This window comes from Echiichthys vipera, assembly GCF_963691815.1.
Source record: "Echiichthys vipera genome assembly, chromosome: 16".
In the NCBI taxonomy this organism is placed as follows: Eukaryota; Metazoa; Chordata; class Actinopteri; order Perciformes; family Trachinidae; genus Echiichthys; species Echiichthys vipera.
The window spans coordinates 19,696,067-19,718,719 of NC_139841.1; the positions used below are offsets into that span (position 1 = coordinate 19,696,067).

Here is a 22,653-nt window from a genome sequence, read left to right on the forward strand (position 1 = left end):
TATTGTCCTGAAGACAGAAGGAAAATAAAAAGGACTGAGTTATTATAACACATGCCCTTCACAGACAGAATCTGAGACTTTGAATTGTAGTAACAAAATGTCTTCCCAGAAATACCACTCATTATTTACCTGAATTGTCAGGCACGTACATACGGTAAATGAATGAATGGCATTTCCTGTGGAGTTCATTGTGTCTCACACAGAGATAACTCAGCGATGCTTTCTTTAAATACTCCTTTCTAATGAGCCTCATTGTCTCTGTGTGTGGTTTCCCCCTTCACCCTTTTGTGACTTTCATTCTTTCATTTTGAACTCTGAATCATGACTGTTGCTGACCCTGATCACTCACCTTTCTACTTTTCTTCCTGCTCTTTCAAGATACAATTGTTTTCCTGCATGACTTTTTTTTTTCTTTTTTCTTTCGAGAGAGACCATTTTTTGAAGGGCCTCCGCTGATGCAGTTTCCAGTTATTCTTTTGGCTCTCTCCCTTAGCTTGAATTGGCTCCACTGGTGTAGTCTCGGCCTTGTGCCAAAACCCTGACTACCCAAGGCGGTGTGTGACATCAATGGGCCCTGTGCAAGCAGCTCCTCCCTATGATTTCTCCTGGCCTATGCAGCCCCTTGATGCTCCCTCTATAATTCTCTGTGCGGTCAAACTGTGAGAGTCAACTGTCTCTGGCAGGTTGTAAATCAGTATGAAACACAAAAGAGATGGGGAAGAAGGTGATAAGAATATTGAAAGGACAAAGAAAGGGGGAGGCAAGAGCAAACCTCCTATCTGACTGGACAGTTTGGCAAGCGATGAAGACATTCCCTTTCCTCTGTGTTTACAAAAAAAAATGTTCTAAACAGACAGTCGAGAGCAGATAAGGCGTCTGTGTTAGCAGATCTTATGTCCACTTTCTTCTTTCGTTTGATAAAACATCCAGTCGAGTCCCACAAGAGAACAGGATATGCAAACGCTGTGCGTCCATTGCATCACAAAGATTCCAAGCCAAATTCCTTTTGTGGACTCCCGCAAACCCAACACCAGTTTATACTATTTTGTAAGACGACTTTTATAGTTATTTGTACAAACTCTACTTTTTTGCAATGAAATGTGTCTTTTCTTATTCTACCACAAAACACGATGTGTGTGGTTTTAGTTCGCAGGCCGAAGAAGATGACTGAGAGAGGCATTTTCCTCCCAATATGCTTTAAATCTGTTTTGTCATCAAACTGTTTTTTTCTTCTGATTTCTATTCCAATAAATATGCTGTAACGCTGTAGTACATTAAATGAGACTAAATACTTGGCAAAAGAGTTCAGCAACATGTACGCCAATAATAATAGTAATATGATATGCTTGCACAATGTTTAACACACTTAAAAGTAAACTAAATAAGGAAAATATCACTTACAGATCTGGGCACATGTGAGGATAACCCAGCTTCATTGCTAAGAGACTTATGTTAATGTCTCTTTGTGTAAAATAAAAACTACACTCCACGATCTTTAAACATCACATCCAAAAGAATTAATTCTGTAAGAAAAGCACTCATACTGTGTAAATCAGCTTATCTTAGTGATAATGTATCCCCTAAGAGATACATTATGACAGGATTCTCAATAGCCTTCAGAGAAGCAACTGAAGGAAAGGACCTTGAGTGCTTTTATAAATTTTATAGAGGTGATGGATTCAGGCAGGCATTGTATTACGGCCTCCTATCATGGTCCCTTAGCTAGACTGCACATAGCACATCTGCTTCCCTCCTCATAATCACTACCAAATGAGAAAGAATGGCCAACAGAGTGAAAAATAAAAAGAGACAATGAATAAACAGCAGTTGCTTAACACACGTAATGTGAAAGTCTTACATAAAGCACTCCAAGTGAGAACAAAGGAGAAGCAGACAAACAGAGCACTCTGATAAAGAGATGACTAATGTGAGCTAACAGACGATTTTGTACAATGAAAAATGGAGTCTGGCACAGCAATAACAACATATAGATTAAAAGTTTACTAAAGTTTATTCCCTGGTGTCATTCCCAAAAGCTAAAAGATTTATCATGAAAATGACACCATACACTATCTGCAATTATGGTGTGTTTGTTTAACAGAAAAATGAAGTATTTGAACACAGTCAGAATCGAAGAGCTTGTTGTCTGTTTAGTCTGCTTAGTGTTTAAAAAACAACAAACGCGGCATGGTGGGAAACCCCATCTTTCTGGTATGTCTGGCATCTGTTAAGGGTTAGCTTCCTCTGATAAAAGCTGGACATGGAGTGTGTGTGTTTATATTTTAAAGTGTGGGATGAATGTTTTTGGGTGGGTTATATATCTAAGGGATAGAATAAATAAAGTATTGCACTTATATAACATTGTCAGACTCCAGATAGACCGTTTTTAAATTTGTCAGCCACAGTTTTTGTTACTAATGTGGCCTTGAGCCACTAGCCTTAAACAGAGAGGAGGTGTGAGCTACAGAGGTGTGGTAAACTTGTGAAAATCTGGGAGTATGGAGTTAGAAATAAATATTTTCACCTGTAGTCTTCAGATTCCTACAGTCTTCTGATTCTAGTGACATCACTTGAGGTAAAACCAGTGGAGTTCCCCTTTAAATGTATACCAACAGGATCAAATCCCACAACATGTCAGTTAATCTGTCTGACTCTTCTGACTCTATTTTATCCAGTTGATATCTGTGTTGTGCACAATAACCTCTGATTAGGTCATTCCAAATCTGCCATTTTTCACCTTTCTGTCAAACGTCAGTGTTTCAAGTTTCTTGCCTCGGCTCCTCACATGACCCACTCACCCGCCTACCCAGCTGCTCCTCCGCTTTTATCTATGGGTTTTTGCAAAGCAGATATTCTGACTTGTCATAGTAGGCAAAACACAGGTTTAATTAACAACACTGAGCTTTGTATAATTGTCCCGGTAAGCAGTGACAGTGAGCCTGCAACCAGAGCAGTTCAGTGGAATTCAGCAATCACTAATTCTATTATTTACGCCTTCACCTTTACCATTGTGAATTCAAACTGATCCCCTGTGTTTGTAACCATGAGTGACATATTTTATTATCTGAAATGCGTTAAAAGGCGTGCATGTGTAAAAAGCAGTGACAGACACACTGCTTCTTCCTTTTAGGTAAGACTGGACTAGATATATAAGGTCTGATGAAAAAAATTATTAATTAGCAGATTATAATATACCCATGAGAGGCCACGGTATTGGATTTCAGTGACAAGTAAGCTGTGTTGTCAGCTTGACAGATAGCTTTAGTGCTGATTGTGCTGCATTTTAATTTGCTATGTTCTCTTTGCAAATGGCATCTGGTCTACTGAGCAGGTTTTCATTTCCTGCTGAATTTTCCATTATATAATTGCAATTTTTCTGGCTGAGTGTCTGACATTTTACTAACTGTCAAGCACATTCCTCACTCATTTACATAATTAGCACTGGTTCCACAGCATCACATTAGTATAACCTTGACATGCTTACCGTGGCAGCAAAGTTCAGGTTAAGGATGTGGACCTCTGCCTTGTCCTCTCTGATGAAGCTGGTCCAACAGCCAATAAGCATCTCACTCACGTACACCCATGGGTTGTCATTAACCTCCACTGGATCACACGTCTGACTTGAGGCTGTAAGAAATCAAGTAGAAATGGTTAAGCAGTGTCAGCAGGATATAATCAAGTTCCCCCAAATAATCTCTTGCCTTCCCACATTAATACGCAAATTCCAGCATTATCTAGCTGTGTGTGTCAAATGCCAAGAAGTGCGAGATAATGGCTCAATCCACAACAATCATGTCGTATTTGACCATGAATACCACATGAATGAAGGCTATTATTTAAAAGATAGATGAACCCGGCAATGTTACAGATTCCTTGTCTGAAAGGGGCTAAATCTGTTATTTGTCATGCTGAAAGCTCTTCCCTGGTCTCAGAGCACGGATGTTAAATGTGAAGGTAGGACTACGTTGTTTAAAAACAAATCTGCCGGTTCACGTTTATCAGACGTGTCAGGATCCCGGGCTGCAGTCATTCATCAAGCACGCTCACTCTGCTCTCTGCTATGAGCCTGCTGTTTAACCTGGGGATCCTTGTCTCTGGAGGCCGAATTAAACAGGGCGAGGCTCTGCGGTCATGGATGAGGTTAGGTTTTTAAATGCCTGGTGTTTGACCTGGGCTATGTATGTCTGTTCTATTGTCTAAGATTGAAATGAGTATCTGTGTGCACACACTCACTATAACCGGTCTGAAATTTCAAGAAGAACAGTGAAGAATAAAATACGGTGTTGGGGTCGGATCACTTTCCTGGCTCGTCTCCCACCATTTGCTAATTAGAGATGAAAAGGTCTGACTGGGGCAATATGCATACTACTGATGAACGCAGCCTATTACCGAGAAATCCGTATCTATCTTATCGGGGTATATGTTTTCCGATATGTGACGATATGAATATGTTTTTTACAGAACATATAGTGCAGAAAAGAATGCTTGGGTGATTTAGAAATGGTGTTGTATAGCCATTTATATATTCATTATTTAGCCATTTAATTTATTTTTTGTTTAAATTGTCAACAATTGCCTTGTTGAACATGATATTTATTTAGCTATTCTTTTTTATTCATAATAATTTTCTTAGTGTTCACTTCTAGAATTTTCCGCTTTAAAAAAGGTATCGACATTGGCCTCTGTCTTTTTTTGCAGTATGTTATGTCCTGACTTTGACAGTCTAGATTTTGGAAAGCAGAAGTAAACTCAGTTGTTGTGACCATTCCCGTGCTTTGCATTGTGGTATATAGTAGGCAAGATAAGACTGGTCTGACACTAGGGATTGCGTCTCTCTCTTCAGCTTTGTCTTTTTTTTGGGACGAAAACATCGTATATCGTTTTTCTTAAAGCAATATCGTTATTGGAGAATTTCAATATCAGCCAACGCTAGCGAGTATAAACAACTGTTTTAATATAACCCTAGTATCTAATCTGGATTTACTCCTTAGGACAAAGCCTTAAAGCCAACCACCTTCACTATGGACTGAGCTGATATGGGACCAGTCAGAACTACTCTGTCCTGCGTCTCAGCATTGGATATATGCATATCTACAGTTAGATGAATATGAGTAATACACGCCTAAGCATCCACTATGCATGCCTCGATCACCCCCAAAACAGCAGGTGCTGAAGCATAAAAGGGGGTAAGACTGATATCATAACTGACACAACTAATTTAGTAAGCAAATGCTGCATGACATACCGCTCGGCTGACTTTTATGATGTATTTGGTCTGTTTACCCAGCAGGCTCAATCCCTCAGAGAGGAGATGTGGAGTGAAACCAGTGAGATGAGAAAGAAAGAGGAATCGAGAGGAAAGGGTTAAAAGGAAATTGCAAAGTTTGGAAGGTCAACAGGATGTGCCTTATTTAGACGCAGCACTGATCAAAAGACCCTGGTTGAGGCGATGTCATCACTAGCGGTGGAGGAGAATGGACAGAGATAAAATAGGACAGAAAGGGATAAATGCGATGAAGATGGAGCTAGAACATGTTACATAATCAGCTTTTTGTTCTCCCCACAATGGAAACTGGCTAGTATCAAGGACTCTTAGTCATTTGTTCAATTTATTCATTTGTTCATAACATCTCTGACCCACAAAATCACTGATTAGATATTATTTTAATTTGATCACAGTTACACTTTTAGAATTAGCTTGTCGCAAACAATATATGAGGGGCTTCTTACTGTTGGAAATGATACATATTTTGTTTGCAGCCCATTAATATCTTATATCCCCCCATTTTCTGGAGGAGTAATACATTATAACATTGTATTTTATAGTCAAATCAAGGACACATTTGGCACTTATGAGGTGATTGAGAGGGGGGACTGTATCATTCCTGAAACAACGTCCTCACTGTTTCTTAGTTTGCTCAGCTTTAGACCTCAGCTTTTCTAACAAATCAAGATGGAGAGCCATCCCTGCTCCCTTGCCATCTCTTTTTCTCTCCCTCACCCCAGAGGTCAAGGCTCGTTTCCTGTTATTCTGGCCCCCTTTGTTAATGTCTGTTGCTCAATATCCACATCCATAAAGTTATTTCTCTCTTGTTCTGCTGTGACAGAGTCAACGGCCCATGACTGTCGCCCGAGAGGTCTTGATATAAATCACACTGACTGCGTAAGACTCTGCGTGCGTGTGAGCGTGTGTGAGCGTGTGTGAGCGTGTGTGAGCGTGTGTGAGCGTGTGTGCGCGCGTGTGTGTGTCTGTGTGTGTCACTGGTCTCCTTTTTACGAGTCACCATAGGATATGAAGAACATTCATTTTGCCCTCTTGACCCCGGAAATGCCAATGGCCTCACTAAGCGATTTGCTGGTAAATGAGGTATAGAAGAACCATTCCAATCCCTGTCCTCTTCATCTACTTATATCAGTCCCCTCCATTTCCCATTCCATTTGAAGACATGTTTATGGATGTTGATGATTTCCATTTAGATGTTAGGTATGAGGGGGAGATGTGAGTAGAACACATTAGGGAACATTAGGGAGGACAGAAAATGGGCTCAATTCATGAAAAGTGCTTAGAATCAGATTTGATCTCAAGTTTGCTGTCATTCTTCATGCAAATTCCAACGAATAAGTATCAATGAATTTGTATTGCCTTATTAACGATACTTTATGGCCAATTTACCAGACTAAATATGCACTTTTATTTAACTGGAAACATATCAAACGTATTGCAAACTGATCAAATGTTTATGGAATAAAGACCAATGAGTTTGCAGCTAAAATCGATGATTGTCAATTTGCTGTTAGTGCAGTTTTTGGAGAAAGCACAATTCACATTTCCGACAGTGCCAGTATCTGTAAGGAATTAATAACTGACAATAGGATGCACTTTAAACTGCCTTCAGCATTCTCCTGGTTATCTGCAGCACCCTTATTACCAAGAACAAACTCTCCCATCTTGTAACTTCACATGTCTGCTCTTTCTTTCCTCCCCTTCCAACCTATTAATTATAGTGATTCCCATAGCTGGCTGGACAGACTCAACTAAAATATATATACACTACAGCTAGCCTGACCAAGAATATCCCAGTAAAATACTTCCTGTGTGAGTGTTATCTCCATTGTCTCAAGATTTACAATAAAACAGTCTATAAAAAGGTAACTAACTTAGGATACCAACCTGAATCTGAAGCTATTACGGTCTGCATAATAATACAGAGATCACCATAGCTACACTGTGGAAACTTTGTAGCGGGAGGGAAGTACTGTTAAGGGAAGTAGCCCTTAACAGTATTTGTCCTTTTTCTGCTTTTTTCTCATTAGTGCTTGAATACAAATACATTAAGTCCCTGACAGCGACTGTTATGACATGCTAATGGGAGCACATACACCACTCTATTTTTTAAAATTCTCTAAAACACTTAAACAATTGTGAAAGACGACCAATTTTGCTACAAATGTAAATGCATTTGTAAATGCAGAAATTAACATGTATATTTCAAAACTGTGTGGACAAAACTACATTTTATTGTTACAGAAGCTCCAGGAAATATGTTTTAACAACATGAGCGCTCATTGAGTCATTAGCGAGGCCAAAAATGCATTGTAGGGTATGTGAGTAGTGCACAATAGGCTTCAGCCCACATACATTACAATACAGCCCACATAATCCAACTTTACAGTAGCATTCACTACATTTTAATGCACTATGTCAACATTATGGTGATAAGAAAAAAACAGTTTTAAATGACCCAACCAAACTGAAATGACTTTTCTCTCACTGTAGGTGGAGAGACAGTGGTGAGCTGCACAAACCTAGAGTGGCAGAATGCCTTAAGCAAGAAAATTGAATAAGTGTCGCTTTACTTACTTATATGAGCACTAGTTCACCATACAAGAAACTTGTATAGGATGACAAAAAATTGAGAAGTCACATGTCCTATGTCCGAAATGGCACACTGTGGCTCCCGAATGGCCATAACTGCACAAAAAGAAGAAGCACCTAAACATAGAGGCACAGTTGATTTTTCACTGTCACTGTATATCTGACTGACTACATTATCACATCCTGTGATAGAAGTGCGGTCATTACAAATGCAGCATACTTGAAAATGGCAGATTTGGTGAAAATGGTGGTCAAGTTTTGATCTTAGTGTTAGCTAGTATCTTTTAGCTGTCAGCTTCTGCCAGTAAATTAAAGACCTGCTTTTCTGTATGTAACACTGTCGGCTCAACTTTGAGCATCAGTGCTGTGTTGACATTGCAGAGTACTGACAAGCAATGGCGAGACCTTGGATTTTAAATTTCAACTGCCCCTTAATAAAAAGGTTCATTTAGATTCAAGGGATAAAGGACCTGGAGCCCATTAACAAGCTGCCTTTTCACTTACCCCCGGTGAGCAAGCAGGCAGGCTTGATTTCAAGCCCGGTCTTTTATGCCTTCCCTCATTATAAGTTACTGTGGAAAAGACCATCGGCTACTTGCCTGGAGTTTACATGCAAAAGGAAGTCCTGTAGAGCTTGACGCTTCGGAATTTGAAAGAAAGAACTGAGGTAGGGGGTGGTGGCGGGTGGACAACGTCAAGACCAACTGTCTCCCTTGGTTCCTCGGGATGGAGTAAATTGTGTCCAGGGTCAGCCAATGGAGTCGTGGGGGGGGGGGGGGGGGGGGGGCAGTGCTATCAGAGTTAGTCGGAGAGGGAAACGGGAGCTTCAAGGCTGGCTCAAGTCTCTCTCTGGACTACACACACACACACACACACACACACACACACACACACACACCTATTGTCCCCACGTTTCCGCAACTGCAGATTGAGGCCTGACCATCCACAGGAAGGTAAACAAGCCCTTATCAGTGCTCTGCAGGGGCCTGCACTGTCCCCTGGCCTCTCACCCTTACATACTACACATAACACACTCCATACAACACACAGGCTTTCTTGACCATCTCACCTCCCTCTCCCTAGGTTCTGAAATTGTATCCAAAAAATTTGCTGATTAGTCTAGTCATTTTAATAGCTTAAGACTTTTTCGTGTGTGTCTGTGTGCCAAGTCCTGCGTCCAGTGTTTGCCGAAGAGGAACTGAGGATGTGATAGCGGGTTTGGAGACAGCCTGTCTTCACACTAGCTCTGTTTACACCTCTGGGAGCCATTTGTCCGTCGTCTCATCGTTGTCGGAAGCCAGCAGAACAACAAGGCCAACAGTGGCGTATGGAAGGTCTATGGCTCACTTCCCTTTGTTTTTCACTCGCTATAACTTTATGCCTCGTCTGCTGCTAGCAATTAGGCATTCCATATTCTTTGATGCAGAATCATTTGCTCATGTGGATTGCGGTTCTTTGTAAGCAAGCAGCAGCTGCAGGCATGAAAAATACATCATTTTTATGTTGATGCTCATATATACTCCCAGGTGATCTATTATATTCCCAACACCATCAGTTACTGGGTATAGTCTGTCTTTTCCATTTACTTATATGGTAAGTTTTCACCCCAGTGCACTGAAAAAGCACTGGCAAAATACAATTTATCATCTGAGTGTTAATTGGTGGATAGACAGAAATAATTTAGCAAGTTTCATGCTAACTGCGTGCAACCACAGCAGATTGAAGCTTTAGAGATTCATTGCACAGTGGTTGCTCCCAATCATTCAAGATTGATGTTACTTTGCACAACATATGCTTCGTGGAGAAGCAACAGAGATTAGCTCGTTTTTCTTGACGGATTTTTGCCAGTAAATATTAATGCTTTCTGATACGAGGGTGGCATAATAATGAAGGTTCCATTATTTCATTGAACATGTTTAAAGTGAGAAGTCAAAAGTACAATTCGTGACCCAGGTGTAAATGAAAGAAAATGAATGGCAAAACTCTAAAGTGCAATATTCAGGGTCAGAGAGGTTACCACTAAGTTGACTTACAGCTCTTTTTGTACTCCCATACTGTACCATACAAAAAGTTGGTGGACATCAGTAATAGAAGACCATTTTCTATTTTTGCTCAGTAGTTCAAAGACAACAAGAGAGCTTTAAATGTATATGGGTGCAGACAACCAACTGGGCCTCTAAGACATGAGGGTTTTTTGAATCATCTCACAGAGAGATCTGATATGTCTTCAAGTTTATCATTTCATTTTCATTATTTAACTAATGGAAGTGTCTGGACTAGGGAGAGTTGTTTGACAAGTGTAACTTTATTCCCTCCAGTGTCTGTGGGAAGATTATTAAGTATCAAGAGTTTGACTGTTGGATATATTGCAGCTACAGTATATGGGCAGAAAATAATCTGTCAGATGTCTCACAGCTTTTTCTTTGAGTCACATATTCTGCTTTCTAACACAACCGCAGGAATACAAGAAAATGAAAAATACAGCGAGGATTCTCTCATCCCATGCAGTACTTCACACACACACACAGTCAGACACGATAGAGAGATTTCAGCTCTCTGAATACAGATTGACCGGTGTGGCACCTGAATCAACAGGAAATTGACCCACCCAGTGCTTGAATCAAGAGGTTCTGCCATTATGCACGATAACACTTAACTGTACACTGAACAGCACTGACCACTTTAGATATCAGGGTATGTCTAAGCATGAACATGTTATGTTCTCTTAAGGAAAAAATGCCAATTACTTAGTACAGCAAAATTGCATTAACATTCTCTAAAATACTAATACTATGTTGGGGTTTGTTAGAATTTCCTCTAGGCCAAGAGAAAAGTTCAAAGCAAAGGCTATTCATTCGAGCAATGCCAAGAAGCATTTGAGCTGACATTTAAGTTGAGAACATTTTGTTCATAGCTATTCTGCCAAGGACAGATTAAGAGGCTGATTCTGTCCAGCATAATAGTACCCTTATTAATTAGAGTCACTAGTGAGTAAAGTTTTGATGAAATGAAGACGTAAGTTGTAACACATTCTTGTTTTGCCAGGTGCTCAGAGTAGCCCTCCCTACTCTGACCACCTTTGACTTAAACTCATAATACATAAGATTGCGGATACCTTGTTTCTAGCGGCCTCTTTGACGGTAAATATAACTGCAGGTTAACCTGTTCTTTCAGAGCCCTCCAACTTGTCATGTTCAGGGTTGCTATGCTTGTTGACTTTTTTTGTTGTTGTTTTTTGCTCTTTTGTAAACTTTATTGACACACATTGACCTCTCTACTTCCAGTCCATCCCCTATATGTTACCCTCTTAAATCCATACACACACACATCCTATTACACTTCTGCCCTTACTACAAGCCTGACTCGGAGGTTGGAAGTTCACGATGTCCGATTACAATAAAATGCAGCATAACTGGCAGTGACGAGCTCAAACGGCAGACCAACTGCTGTCAGCAGCGTCATTACCATGGCGGTACATTTGAATATAGGGAAGGAAAGGGAAGGGACAGACACATATTGGAATACACGGAAAAAAGGCAAGTAGAAGTGCTTTTATTAGTGGGTCATATGACCAATCACCATTGTTTTAACTCACTCTTTGATATACAGTAACTTAAAAGACAATTAACTAGATGAAAATATTACGCATTATAACTTTAAAGTCATAGGTGAGTCAGCTGACCGACCAAGAGTTTTCCCTCCAAATTCTGCCCAGGTACATTTCCTGTGTTTGTGCAGACCCAAGGGTTGACCATGAGTGGACAGACTTAGAGATAAGAGTACATAATGCCATGCCTTATCTGTGCAGACAGCGGGCATGCTGATATGAGCACAAGTGGCCGCCATGCTGACGAGGCGTTTATCTCGCCCACTACTAATGAGGCATTCAGTGCGCATGCAACTGCATAATGAAAAGCATTAGGCCTAAGGCCGCATGACCTTGTAGTTGCACAGTGGTGATGTTCAGGAAAAATTCAGACAAAAAGAAAAAAGGCATAATGATCTATAATGATGGGCATTATGGATTTATAACCTCTTCATACACACTAAATTCTTTCTGTACTTGAATTATTTAGAATCAGGCTTGACTATTAAATCGATGCTGGGATGCCAATTCTGATAAAAGTGACCCAGTTATGTAACATAGAGTTTGAGACCATACACTATATTCAGTATAAAGAACTTTTCCCCTTTACGTTTATGTATGAGGGCACTGTTTAACAATTTACAGAAACGAGAGTCATCAAATGGCAAGGTCAGCTTGAAATACAGTATGTTTCTGGTAAATTAAGGCACAAAGAAAAAAGTGGAAATAACAGACAAGAGCTGCTGAGTGTGCTACTGATTAGCCAAATTCCTTAGTAATAATCTAATATATTATTAATACAATCATAATAATAGTAAAGATTGACGAATTCATAATTTTTCTCTGACATTTTCTATTATTCTAAACAAATACATTCCCAGATTTATTAAAACAAAAAGAGAGAATACTAAAACAAAAACAAATACCCCCTTACAGTAGCATCATGTCATGCAAATTGCACTCAAAACTGAAAACAGACTTGCAATACATGCCATCCAACTGTACTTCTTTTTCTTTTAGGATCCCACATATAATATTATATATGCAAAACTGCATGCTAAAATAAACAAAATGTGTGAGCCGATGAAATGTATGTGGGAACAAACAGAAGAGAGGAACATGGCGTTAGTGAGGTTCTCTCACACTGAATTCTGTTTTCAAACAGAGGAAAAGCAAGGCAGTCAGAAATGGATTGTTATTTGGGAGGGGCATAACATGGAAGGAGATTGAAATCGGTCTGAGGCAGCGACAAGTGGTCGCGTCTCCCTGCCACCCAGTCTGACTGCAGGCTGAGCTGGCTCACTACAGTAAAACAGGGGAAGTGGACTGTTATGACTCTCAACGCCATATTTAACATGGCGTTTTGTTCTTTTTTCTATTACCGCATGCCTTCCGAGAAACCTATGTCATCTCTTTCCATTTCTTCTTTTGAAATCCCTGACACCCCATTTCTGTTATTTCATGTGATTGTTTAGTTATTTTCTCTAATAACTCATAATCTTTTATGCTCACTTTTACAAACTTATCATTTAACAGGGTCTCCATATCTTCTAGTATTTATCTCCGTCTTGTCCTTTCCCCTATCTCTGTTTTTCAATCCCCTATTTACTTCTCTTTTCCCACATTTACCCTCTGAACCACTTATCTGCTATTTGACGGTGACATAAATTTGACCCCCCCACTCCCTTACTGTCTCCATGAATCAGTCTCTATGAATTCTGTTATCTCTGTTTGCCTGTCTGTCTGTCTCGCTCTCTTTCCCTCTTTATGAGTCATTTTCAGACGGTCCTCCCTCCTTCCCCAGCGGCTCGCTAATCACTTTTGTGCTTTTTCTTCAGCCCGTGGAGGGAGACTCTGGGGTAGGCAGAAATGCAGCAGGGGGTCCGGCAGTTAACATCATGATGCCTGGCTCCCACTGGGAAAGTTGTTGCAGAAAGGGGCATATTCAACACTACTTCCCTGCCAGGAAACGCCGGGCATACAGCGGATAAAATCACTAAATACAAAGACTTCAGTCAGACGCATAGATGATTGCTTATGTGCCCAACTGCTAGAGCCAGCTTAAGTGGCAGCAGTTATTGTGCTTGTGATTATTAAGTGATCTGGAATTGCCAAATTGAAGGCCTTGCCTTATACAACGCCATGTAATTTGTACTTTCAACCACTCAGACTTCCATTTCTGTATAACCTTTAAAGGCCTATTAGCCTATCAAAGCTATAGGAAAACATGTATGATAAAATTTTAGAATTTAAAAGCCTTAAAAAGGGACACTGCTGACTTTACACATGAAGATCAGTTGTTACTTATCAAGGAGAGTATTAATTGGCATGTGAAAACAAGGAAAGGTAAGTCTTTTGCAAGGTTTTCTTAAAAAGAAAGCACTCAGCTGACCAAACATAGCAGGAGAATTAATTACACTTTTGCAAAGGCATCACCTCCTGTAGGATCTTGGCACAAAGAAACAGTTTAAGGCTTTATCAAGTCTAAACTTGTATTTGGAGACATCAAATTATCAACAGAGAACCAAATTACACGGTTTGCACCTGGATATTTACCAGGCAAAGAAGGTCTGATACAAGACACTGGTGAGTAGCATTAGGGGAAATTCAGGTGGTTTTGAAACCACTGAACAAACTAAAAGTTAGAATATCTCTGCCCCTGCTGTTCCTATTTTGTTTTTTTAATCTGTCCCCTAACTTTATGGATGTAGAATACTTAATCGCTCCATTCCTCTCACCCTATAAAAATGTATTTAGGAGTAAATTATGTACAATGCCCTGTGGCAGGCAGATGTTATCACATCTATGAGGAAAGGTGCCAAATTGAATACATTCATTAATTGCCTTTCAACAACAAAGCTGCAAGACTGTGTTGCAACTGTCTATTTGCAGTGCAGAAAAAGACTGAAATTAACAAGATTACCAAGTGAGTAAACATCCAAACAAAAAACCCGACAGGAAAGGTAAGTCTTGCTTTAAATAGAAAGCATTCAGCTGACTAAACATAGTGGGAGAATTAATTCCACTATTGCAAAGGCATCATCACCTGCATGGTCTTGGCGCAAACAAACTGTTAAATGGCTGAGGGGACAAATTTAGACAAATCGCGGCAGGCACTCAGAGATAAACCCGTAGGCTGGAACATGTAAGACCTTCAAAACAAACAACAAAACTTTAAACACAATTAACCTCACAGGGAGGCAATGTAGTGAAACTAAGACCAGCGTGATGCTGTCTGTTTTATTGGATCCTAAGCCTGTCCAGAGATTATGGATAAGGTGTAGACAAGAAAGAGAGGCCTGACTGATCCGAGCATACATGTCAGGAATTTTAATAATCAAGGTGTTAGGTGATAGCAAGGATGATCTTTTCTAGGTTTGAAATATATAGTCAATGGGTGATTTCATCAATCATCATCCAGAGCTGATCAAAACAGGATCTCATGCCGTACTGAACGGTAAAATGAAGAGTTGGTTGTGGTTTTAGACAGAAAATGAGTGTTGGAAACATAGACTTCTGTCAATGTAGGTCGTTTTAATCACGCTGATGTTTGTTCAAGTGTTTGTATTTTATTTCTTTTAGATTTAGTTTTAATTAGTTATTTGAGGTTATAAAATTGTGATTAAAAGTTGTGATTGACAGCTGCGATTGACTCGCGATCAGCTCATTCACTGAAGTGCAGACTCTGGTTGCAAAATTGCAACATGGCCGCACCCTTATCCGGGATACTTTGGCTTTACTTTTGCATCTTTATGAATAGTCTATGGTCGAAACTTGTTAAAGTTAAATCTGGTGAGCTTAATCAGATAACGACAGTTTTACTCTGATATGGCAGATATTTTTTTCAAAATTGGTCATATTATTTGGAAGATAGTTTATAGGGCTACATATAAATAGAATGCTATCTCAACGGCTGCTACACTACTGATATTTCCATCAGCCGGTACAAGCACAACTCAAAAATGTTAAATTTAGGCAGTCTATAGTCATGGTCGTATTGGTAGCACTGACAATCTATTGTCAAGTACAGTATGCGACAGTGTCAAAAAAGGCCCAAACCCAATACCTTCATTAGTCAACCAGTCGTCATACTGCATCTGTCACAAATTAAATAAATGCATGACAACAGACAACAGGCCAGGGGGCTGTTCAAAGGAAGTTTCAGGAAATGAAGTGGATAAATAAGCATGAGTCCTCTGGCTATACTAAGCCACTTTGCATGGTGATGCATCTATCATATATACTGTATTATGTATCTAGGACATCTATAGATATAGAAACTGTGAGTGCAATAGCTTATGTACATTCAAACCATGCTTCAGTCATCACAAATTGATTTCATAAGCCTTATATCAAGGTGACTGGAGGATAAACATAAATAAACAGTTAAAACAAACTGAGCTCAAGTTAGACACTATACCGTTGCCCGCAATTGGCCAAGAGTGTCATGGGATTTGTTGCAGGCTGCAGGCTATTTTTGATTTACTTTTTTGCTTATTTTTTCTGTGTTTACTTCTTCTTTTGAGGAACTTTCACATTGTGTCTGCCCCCACAGTGATTTGCGGCTGGCGAGGATGCTATTACACAAACAAACCCAAAATCCCAGTGAATATATAGGTGCTGTTTCATTTTGCCGCGCCCAACGCAGTCTGGGAAATGTGCAGATTTGAATTCATATGGATTCTTGAAATAGTGAGTCCACACCTGATTTTTGTGTTTCATTTGTTCAACACAGTACTGAGCCCAGGAGACAATTTCAGAGAAAATGACAAATTAATATGACAATAGTGGATATAGTGGTATACTGACAGATAAATAACACACTAATGTTTGAATTAACGCTTTGAATAAGAGGAAGAGAAGAAAAGAAGCTCTTTCAAGAAAGAAATAAATGATAGAGAATTCAGGACTATGTGTCACAGAGGCAATTAAACAGCTCCTTGCAGACTCCAGCAGCATACAGAGACTGTGAGACTGAGACTGATCCCCTGCAGTGAACGCTACATGAGGTCAACTCTCTGCAGGTCTGCCAGTTGGCCAAAAAATACCTCTGTATCCATGCCACCAGCACACATGCTGAGATGGTGTTTAGCACTTTTGCAATATTGTGATTTGTCATACAGTAGGTCGGCAATGAAGGCACATTCAGTGAACAGGCTTGTTTTTCTGGCCCATAGTAAACACATAAACAGTGATGCATGCTTGCCACGGCCAATTTGCCTTATTTAAAACACAAGTTGGAAATGCCAGTTGATTTTTCTGATGAAAAATAGGTTATCTGGCACTAAAGTGTTTGTTTTGCTGACGGTTCATGTTAGAACAATATTACATAACAGCAGGGTGTATTTTCTGGCATTTGGAGTCTGGGGGAAAGTGTATTTTATATATACAATCAGCTTTTACAAATATGTTTGTAACAGAGTGTATATAGCTTTATAGTTTTAACAAGTAAGCCAGTGACACAGTTATTCTAAAACAATAACCATCAGATCCATAGGAACTCTGATAGATTAAACACTATATATATAATATATATTCTTAATTTAAATTGCATCACAAAATGCACCCTTTTTACATTAGATCAATAGACTTTGAACATCATATTGAAGATATTTGCACAAAAAGGGACTGATAATCAAACACAAAAAATGTAGCATTGTTTTATTAATTGAAAGCATTGTGGCCATGTGGCCACCCCAAATGCCTAAACACCCTGAAGCAGTGCTGCAGAGCACTCGTAAGAGTGTGAAGGCTGGATTATGGCCTGAGGGCACAGGGAGGGTGTCAGATCCCTTTGACACCTTGTAGGGATTACATGTTTGGATTTGATATGGGCAGCCACAGGCTACCAGTGGAGGGAGTGTTAGAGGGGTGATCACAAAAAAAAAATCTATAAGCACCCTAGTACGTGTTTTCTTGTTTGTTGTACCTGGACGGTCTTTAAATAAAATATCATTCAACCTGAATCACTACACAAACAAATTCTTGCCAATATGATTCAGTGGTTCAATAGTCTGAATATGACTTTGGAGTTACATAGGTATTGAACTTGGCTCTTGCATCATCATATTTATCTCCCTACTCTATGACGAAACGTCTGCCTAGACAAATAACCAAGTCCAGTTGCTTTTGACTGAAATTGCTTTGAGGACTCCTACTCTATCAAACTATTGTACTACTCTATATGCTGTAAGGATAAACCATCATTCAAGCCAAAAGACAACTATTTTGCATATAACTTCTCTCTACAGAGTAGCTGTAAAATCCTGATTTAGCGTGCAAGAAAAAAAAACACACCAAATAATGCCTTACAGAATGAAATTTGTCAGAACACACAGGACAATATTAATATCTGCCTTTGAACTTTAGGTGGACAGAAATATACCCTGGAAAATCCAGTGGCCTATGTCTAATACTCTTTTCAATAAATGCATGTTTTAGCATGATGGCCAGTAACTTAAGATATAAATGCTGAAAAAAACTGAATATCAGCAGATACACTTACCAGAGGCTGCAGCAGCGATGCAAAGAAGAAGGACAAACCGTGCTACGTGATCCTCCATCTCTGTTAAGTTTAAGTTAGAGGTGTTGGTAGAAGCTCAGTCTGGAGTGTGAAGATACTCGGGCAGATGTTGAAGTGTTCTTGTCTAGTGGCAGAGCAGCAATGACTGTGGCAGCCGAGGAGCAGACAGTCCCAGTCTTTAAGAGGTCTAAAGGTCAGGGGAAAAAAGAAGCCAGGAATCAATGAGGAGATGTGATGGTTGATAAAGATGTGATCAACTGCCAGTCTCATGCACGACACTTTCATACTCAGCATGCAATTTTAAAAGTAGCCTGTGTATGCAAACCTACAGTATCTCCTGTTATCCAAGACTGTGTTGAAAAGGTTGAGAAAAACATATTTTCTCCGATGCTGATTGGCCATAAGTATTAAAGACTTAATAGGAATATTAAAAGAGCAGTTTACCACTAATAAGATATTTGATTAAATGCTAACTACATGCAAAAACCTAATTGAGAACACAATAGCATTTACACAACCTATTCAGCACTGACTGACAGTGGAAATGTTGCTTAAATGTCTTAAATTCCTTGAGTAGGATGACAGGAGTCAAACCCACAATATTTCTGTCTGCCTTCCTGGTGCACAATGAGGGTCTGAACCCAAAGGGTTATCTGGTGGTCACTAACTTCTGGTCGACTGTTTCAGGAAGCACTACGGCATCGTTTTCTTTAAATAATATCACAATGCCGAGATCAGATAAGAAGGAGACTGCTCTTATTATATGATTCCTATAGAGGGGAAAGGAAGAGCCTGTGTAAACTGTTTATCCACTTCTAAAAGGGAAACAGTCACGTTATGTCCCTGCATTTCTTACTGCAAGAGAAAATGACTCTACTGAGCAATATAATTACTAAAAGAATCAGAACAGAATCAGCTTTATGGCCAAGTAATTATGAATTTGGCGTTTTGTCTTTCTCAATTTACATACACAGAAAAAGACAAGGATAATAAAAATAAACAACACATGAACAATTAACTTTTATGTACGGATAGAAGTATACATAAAAAACGCACATGGCAATGAGACTGTAAACATCATAACAGTGCAATGGTGCAGAGTTTATAGGGTGTAAATATGGGATTATTAAAAGTGGACTTTATAAATTATATATATATCATAGGCTAAATGTGTGAAACAAGCAGTCCACTAATAAACTAACTAAGTATTGAATTGATGAGGCAAAATAAGCTACGACTAATCTTAAGTGTGTTTGGCCATAACGCCTTATTTTATGACTCTAATATATCGCACTTTTTACCGTTATTCGACCTTTTCATCGGCTAATAACTTCATAACAGACATAAAACGGACCGATCGAGGATTAAGGAAAAAGCATGGCTAAGTTACCAAGCTGACAGGAAACTCAAAACAGACCACACATCCCTGTGGAAACACGAAAGTAAAAAACAAAGTTATGGATCATAAAACTTACTTTTACTTTTTAGGTAGGTCGGCTTTCTCGAATAAAGTTTAGGCTTTATAATCCAAGGGCGAGGCATGTGACCGCCTTCAGCGATGTGAGGATGTCAGGACTTTCCAAACTTCTGTGCTGCCTGGGCGGTGCAGATTTACTTTTGTACCCCTCCCACCGGCCTTTTCCCCCCCCGTCAGTGCTTCCCCTGCAGCCGTAGCATTGTCTTATCTGGTCGACACAAGTCTATTAAAAACAGGTGTAAATCTCGACTCAGTTAGTGCTGTGATTGTACCGCAAATTGTATTTTATATCAAATAAAAGCCCCCTCTACTTTTTTTACAAAAATATATTTTTGTTATGTAACTGTTAAAAAAGTCTTTCGTGTTGTTTTTTGCCATTATTTTGAATTTAATAACGTAACGTCAGCTCCGTCTTCAACCTCCAGGTCTCAGGGGGATTTTCAAACTTGGTGGTGTAGGACGTTAAAAAAAATAGATAGAAACCATGTCACACATTTATTAAGGTTAAATTGACCCACATGATGATAACAATGGGGGATGAAAAGTCCAAGATTAGGATTTTTAGACAAAGATCGGACACAATAACCAAGGTTTTACCACAAAGGACATATTTGGAGGAAATACTCTGAGTCATAACTGTTTTATTTGGCATCAAACTGTTTCCAGCAGTCATCTTTATTACTAATATCCTAACATTTTTGTCAAACATTTTTTTTAGATTCCTTTTAATTATAGGCTTAGTGTAAGGAAATGCCAGAATTTGACATGTACTGTAAACAATGCTGTTGTAGGATTCAGTTAACACAAAAAGAGATGCTCCCACACAAATATATGTCAGAACTGTTTCAGTTACATACTTTTAAAGTGTTAAACCCACTGGATTTTACAGAGCCCCATTAATTATGGAACAGTAATCGTGGCTAACGAGCATGGCAGGGAAATCACAGGTGTTACTAATGACATTAACATGGCTCTGTTCTATTCAAGTGTTCCAGTCAAACACATTTTGGTTTCATCAACGCATCCACTTCAGACTTTTGCTACGTGAAAATTGAACATGCACATAAACAGATGGATGAAAACGCACAAGTGAGCCAGCATGCATGATAGGTAAACATTTTGACTTGGCAGGACCTTCGATAGAAAGTTTTCCTGGGTCAAGGCCTTAGAATCTACTCCACACCGGTTCTTCTTTGATCGGGACAATAATCTGCGTTTTCTCAGGTAAAAGCACAGACCAGCCAATGAGGGACTAACGGCGTTATCACGCTGTGTGTTAACAGCCAACTCTGTGAACACACCATGCAGTATAGTTGCTACCATCGTGGCTGTGGATAAATTATTTTGAGCACCGCAACCTCCACAAAATGACTCGTTACACTGTCACAATCTCATCGATTCGATCCAGTAACATTTGGAAAGTGTAGAAGAGCCCCAGAATTGAATTATATTTACCCCTTTTCAAGTTAGCATAGCGCCTCTGTAGAAGTCTCTTGTAATCGATTAGGGAAAATCAAATCCATCATCCTCCAGAGTGCAGGCAATGTCAGACTGAAGATGGAAACAGAGTGTAACTAGTTGACAATTCTGCAGACGGTATTTGGCAAGTTGGGGAGTGGTCGGTGAGAACCGTGTCCAGGCAATTCTTTTCAGTATTTCCAGTTCAGCATCTTTAAAATGAACCATCAGGAAGGTTATAATGTCACAACTATACTATATACTGGCAGAAAGCATAGCTACAATGCCGTTATAGTCATTCCCCAGCTGCAATGCGATGCAGAGATGCCTAGAGCGCAGATGCAGAAGACCTGGAAACACTGACCAATCAGATCAGACTGGGATTTTTGGGAGGGGGGCTTAAAGAGACAGGTGCTAAAATGGAGCGTTTCAGATAGAAGCTGATTACAGGTATATTCATACAGACAGTATGTAAATTATTTGTTTTTGAACATTTAAGCAAGTAAAAATGTTCAAGTATAAACCTGAAAATTAACATAATACGTCCCCTTTAAATGATCCATATCATATTTTGTATTTGTATATTAAAGCAATTTTTTGGTCTTGAGTATTGGTTAGTTTATCCTGATAAAACCTAAATATTAGAAAATCTTTTCTTGAAGGAACAGCATTTATCTTACACCACACCACTAGCAGTTTGTGAGGAAAAATAGACTGGAACAAAGAGTAGACACAACATCCTTTCTGTACTGAACAGACTCAGAGGAGTCATCATCCTGTCAAATCAACTCTCCACACAAAGTCTATTGGCACAGACACAGAGGAGCAGCAGAAAAGAAAGACTGACATACGGACTACACTTCAAGAACTCGACAAAAGCATTTAACAAAAAAACTGCAGTAGCTGTTTCCTCCTCTCCTTTTTTGCTTCGTGTGTGTGTGTGTTGTGTGTTACTTACAGCAACACCGGTACACAGCGGGAGAGCAGAACCAAGCTTTATCTCTATCCTCTTCCATTCTCTCTTCAGTAAGAAAGCCGGGCAAGCTATTTTCAGTTTAATTTGTTCCTAATCCTGACATTTGAAGAAAAAAAGAGCTGAAAGGAGTGTTTGAAGTGAAACATATCTCATGTCTTATATATATTGAATTTGTGATTCAGAGCAAATACCTGCACCTCAAAGGGACAAAGTGCAGTTGTAGGACACATCAAAAACTGCTCGCTAGTGCAGGTAAATACAAGTCTGAAATGTGAGACCTCCAACGTAATGTGAAATGTTACAATAGTGTAATGGCTTAGATTTTAGCTGTTTATTGGCATCATCAACCATAACAGATGTGACCCGACAATACAATATTTATTAGTAGCTAAAAGTTTAGAATGTGTCTAGCCACGGTAAATGAAACATTATTGATACCCACTTTAATTAAGCAGTAACCTGGGTTATATCTTGGCTAATCGTTTTCACACACTCAATAGTAAAACAAATTTATTTGCCTCCATAATTTTAAATTGAGCTTAATTTGCACTTGAACTGTAGACACTGAATCTAATCTACTGAATTCATGATTGCAGATCACACACGCTTAATGACTGATTGGACTAATTGACATGTTAGAGTGCTAAAATCCCATAATGCATTAATAACAGTGAAAGCCCTGTTTTCTGAGACTCGACGGTAATCTGCTTATTGACTCTGTGAACTTTCTTTGACCTCATTCCTTCAGGCAGCTCGA

General features: G+C 39.3%; 1 protein-coding gene across 1 annotated transcript in view; it reads right to left on the minus strand.

Moving 5' to 3' along the window:
* Positions 1 to 19,566, minus strand: part of eng (endoglin) — a 35,790-nt gene extending 16,224 nt beyond the window's left edge. Inside the window, exons 1-3 of the mRNA XM_083929719.1 lie at positions 19,461 to 19,566; positions 17,968 to 18,172; positions 3,485 to 3,627 (exon numbers count right to left, since the gene is read on the minus strand). Of these exons, the coding sequence (XP_083785845.1) occupies positions 3,485 to 3,627; positions 17,968 to 18,025 (201 nt within the window). The 5' untranslated portion in view covers positions 18,026 to 18,172; positions 19,461 to 19,566. The remainder of the gene's footprint in view (positions 1 to 3,484; positions 3,628 to 17,967; positions 18,173 to 19,460) is intronic.
* Positions 19,567 to 22,653: the final 3,087 nt, after the last annotated feature.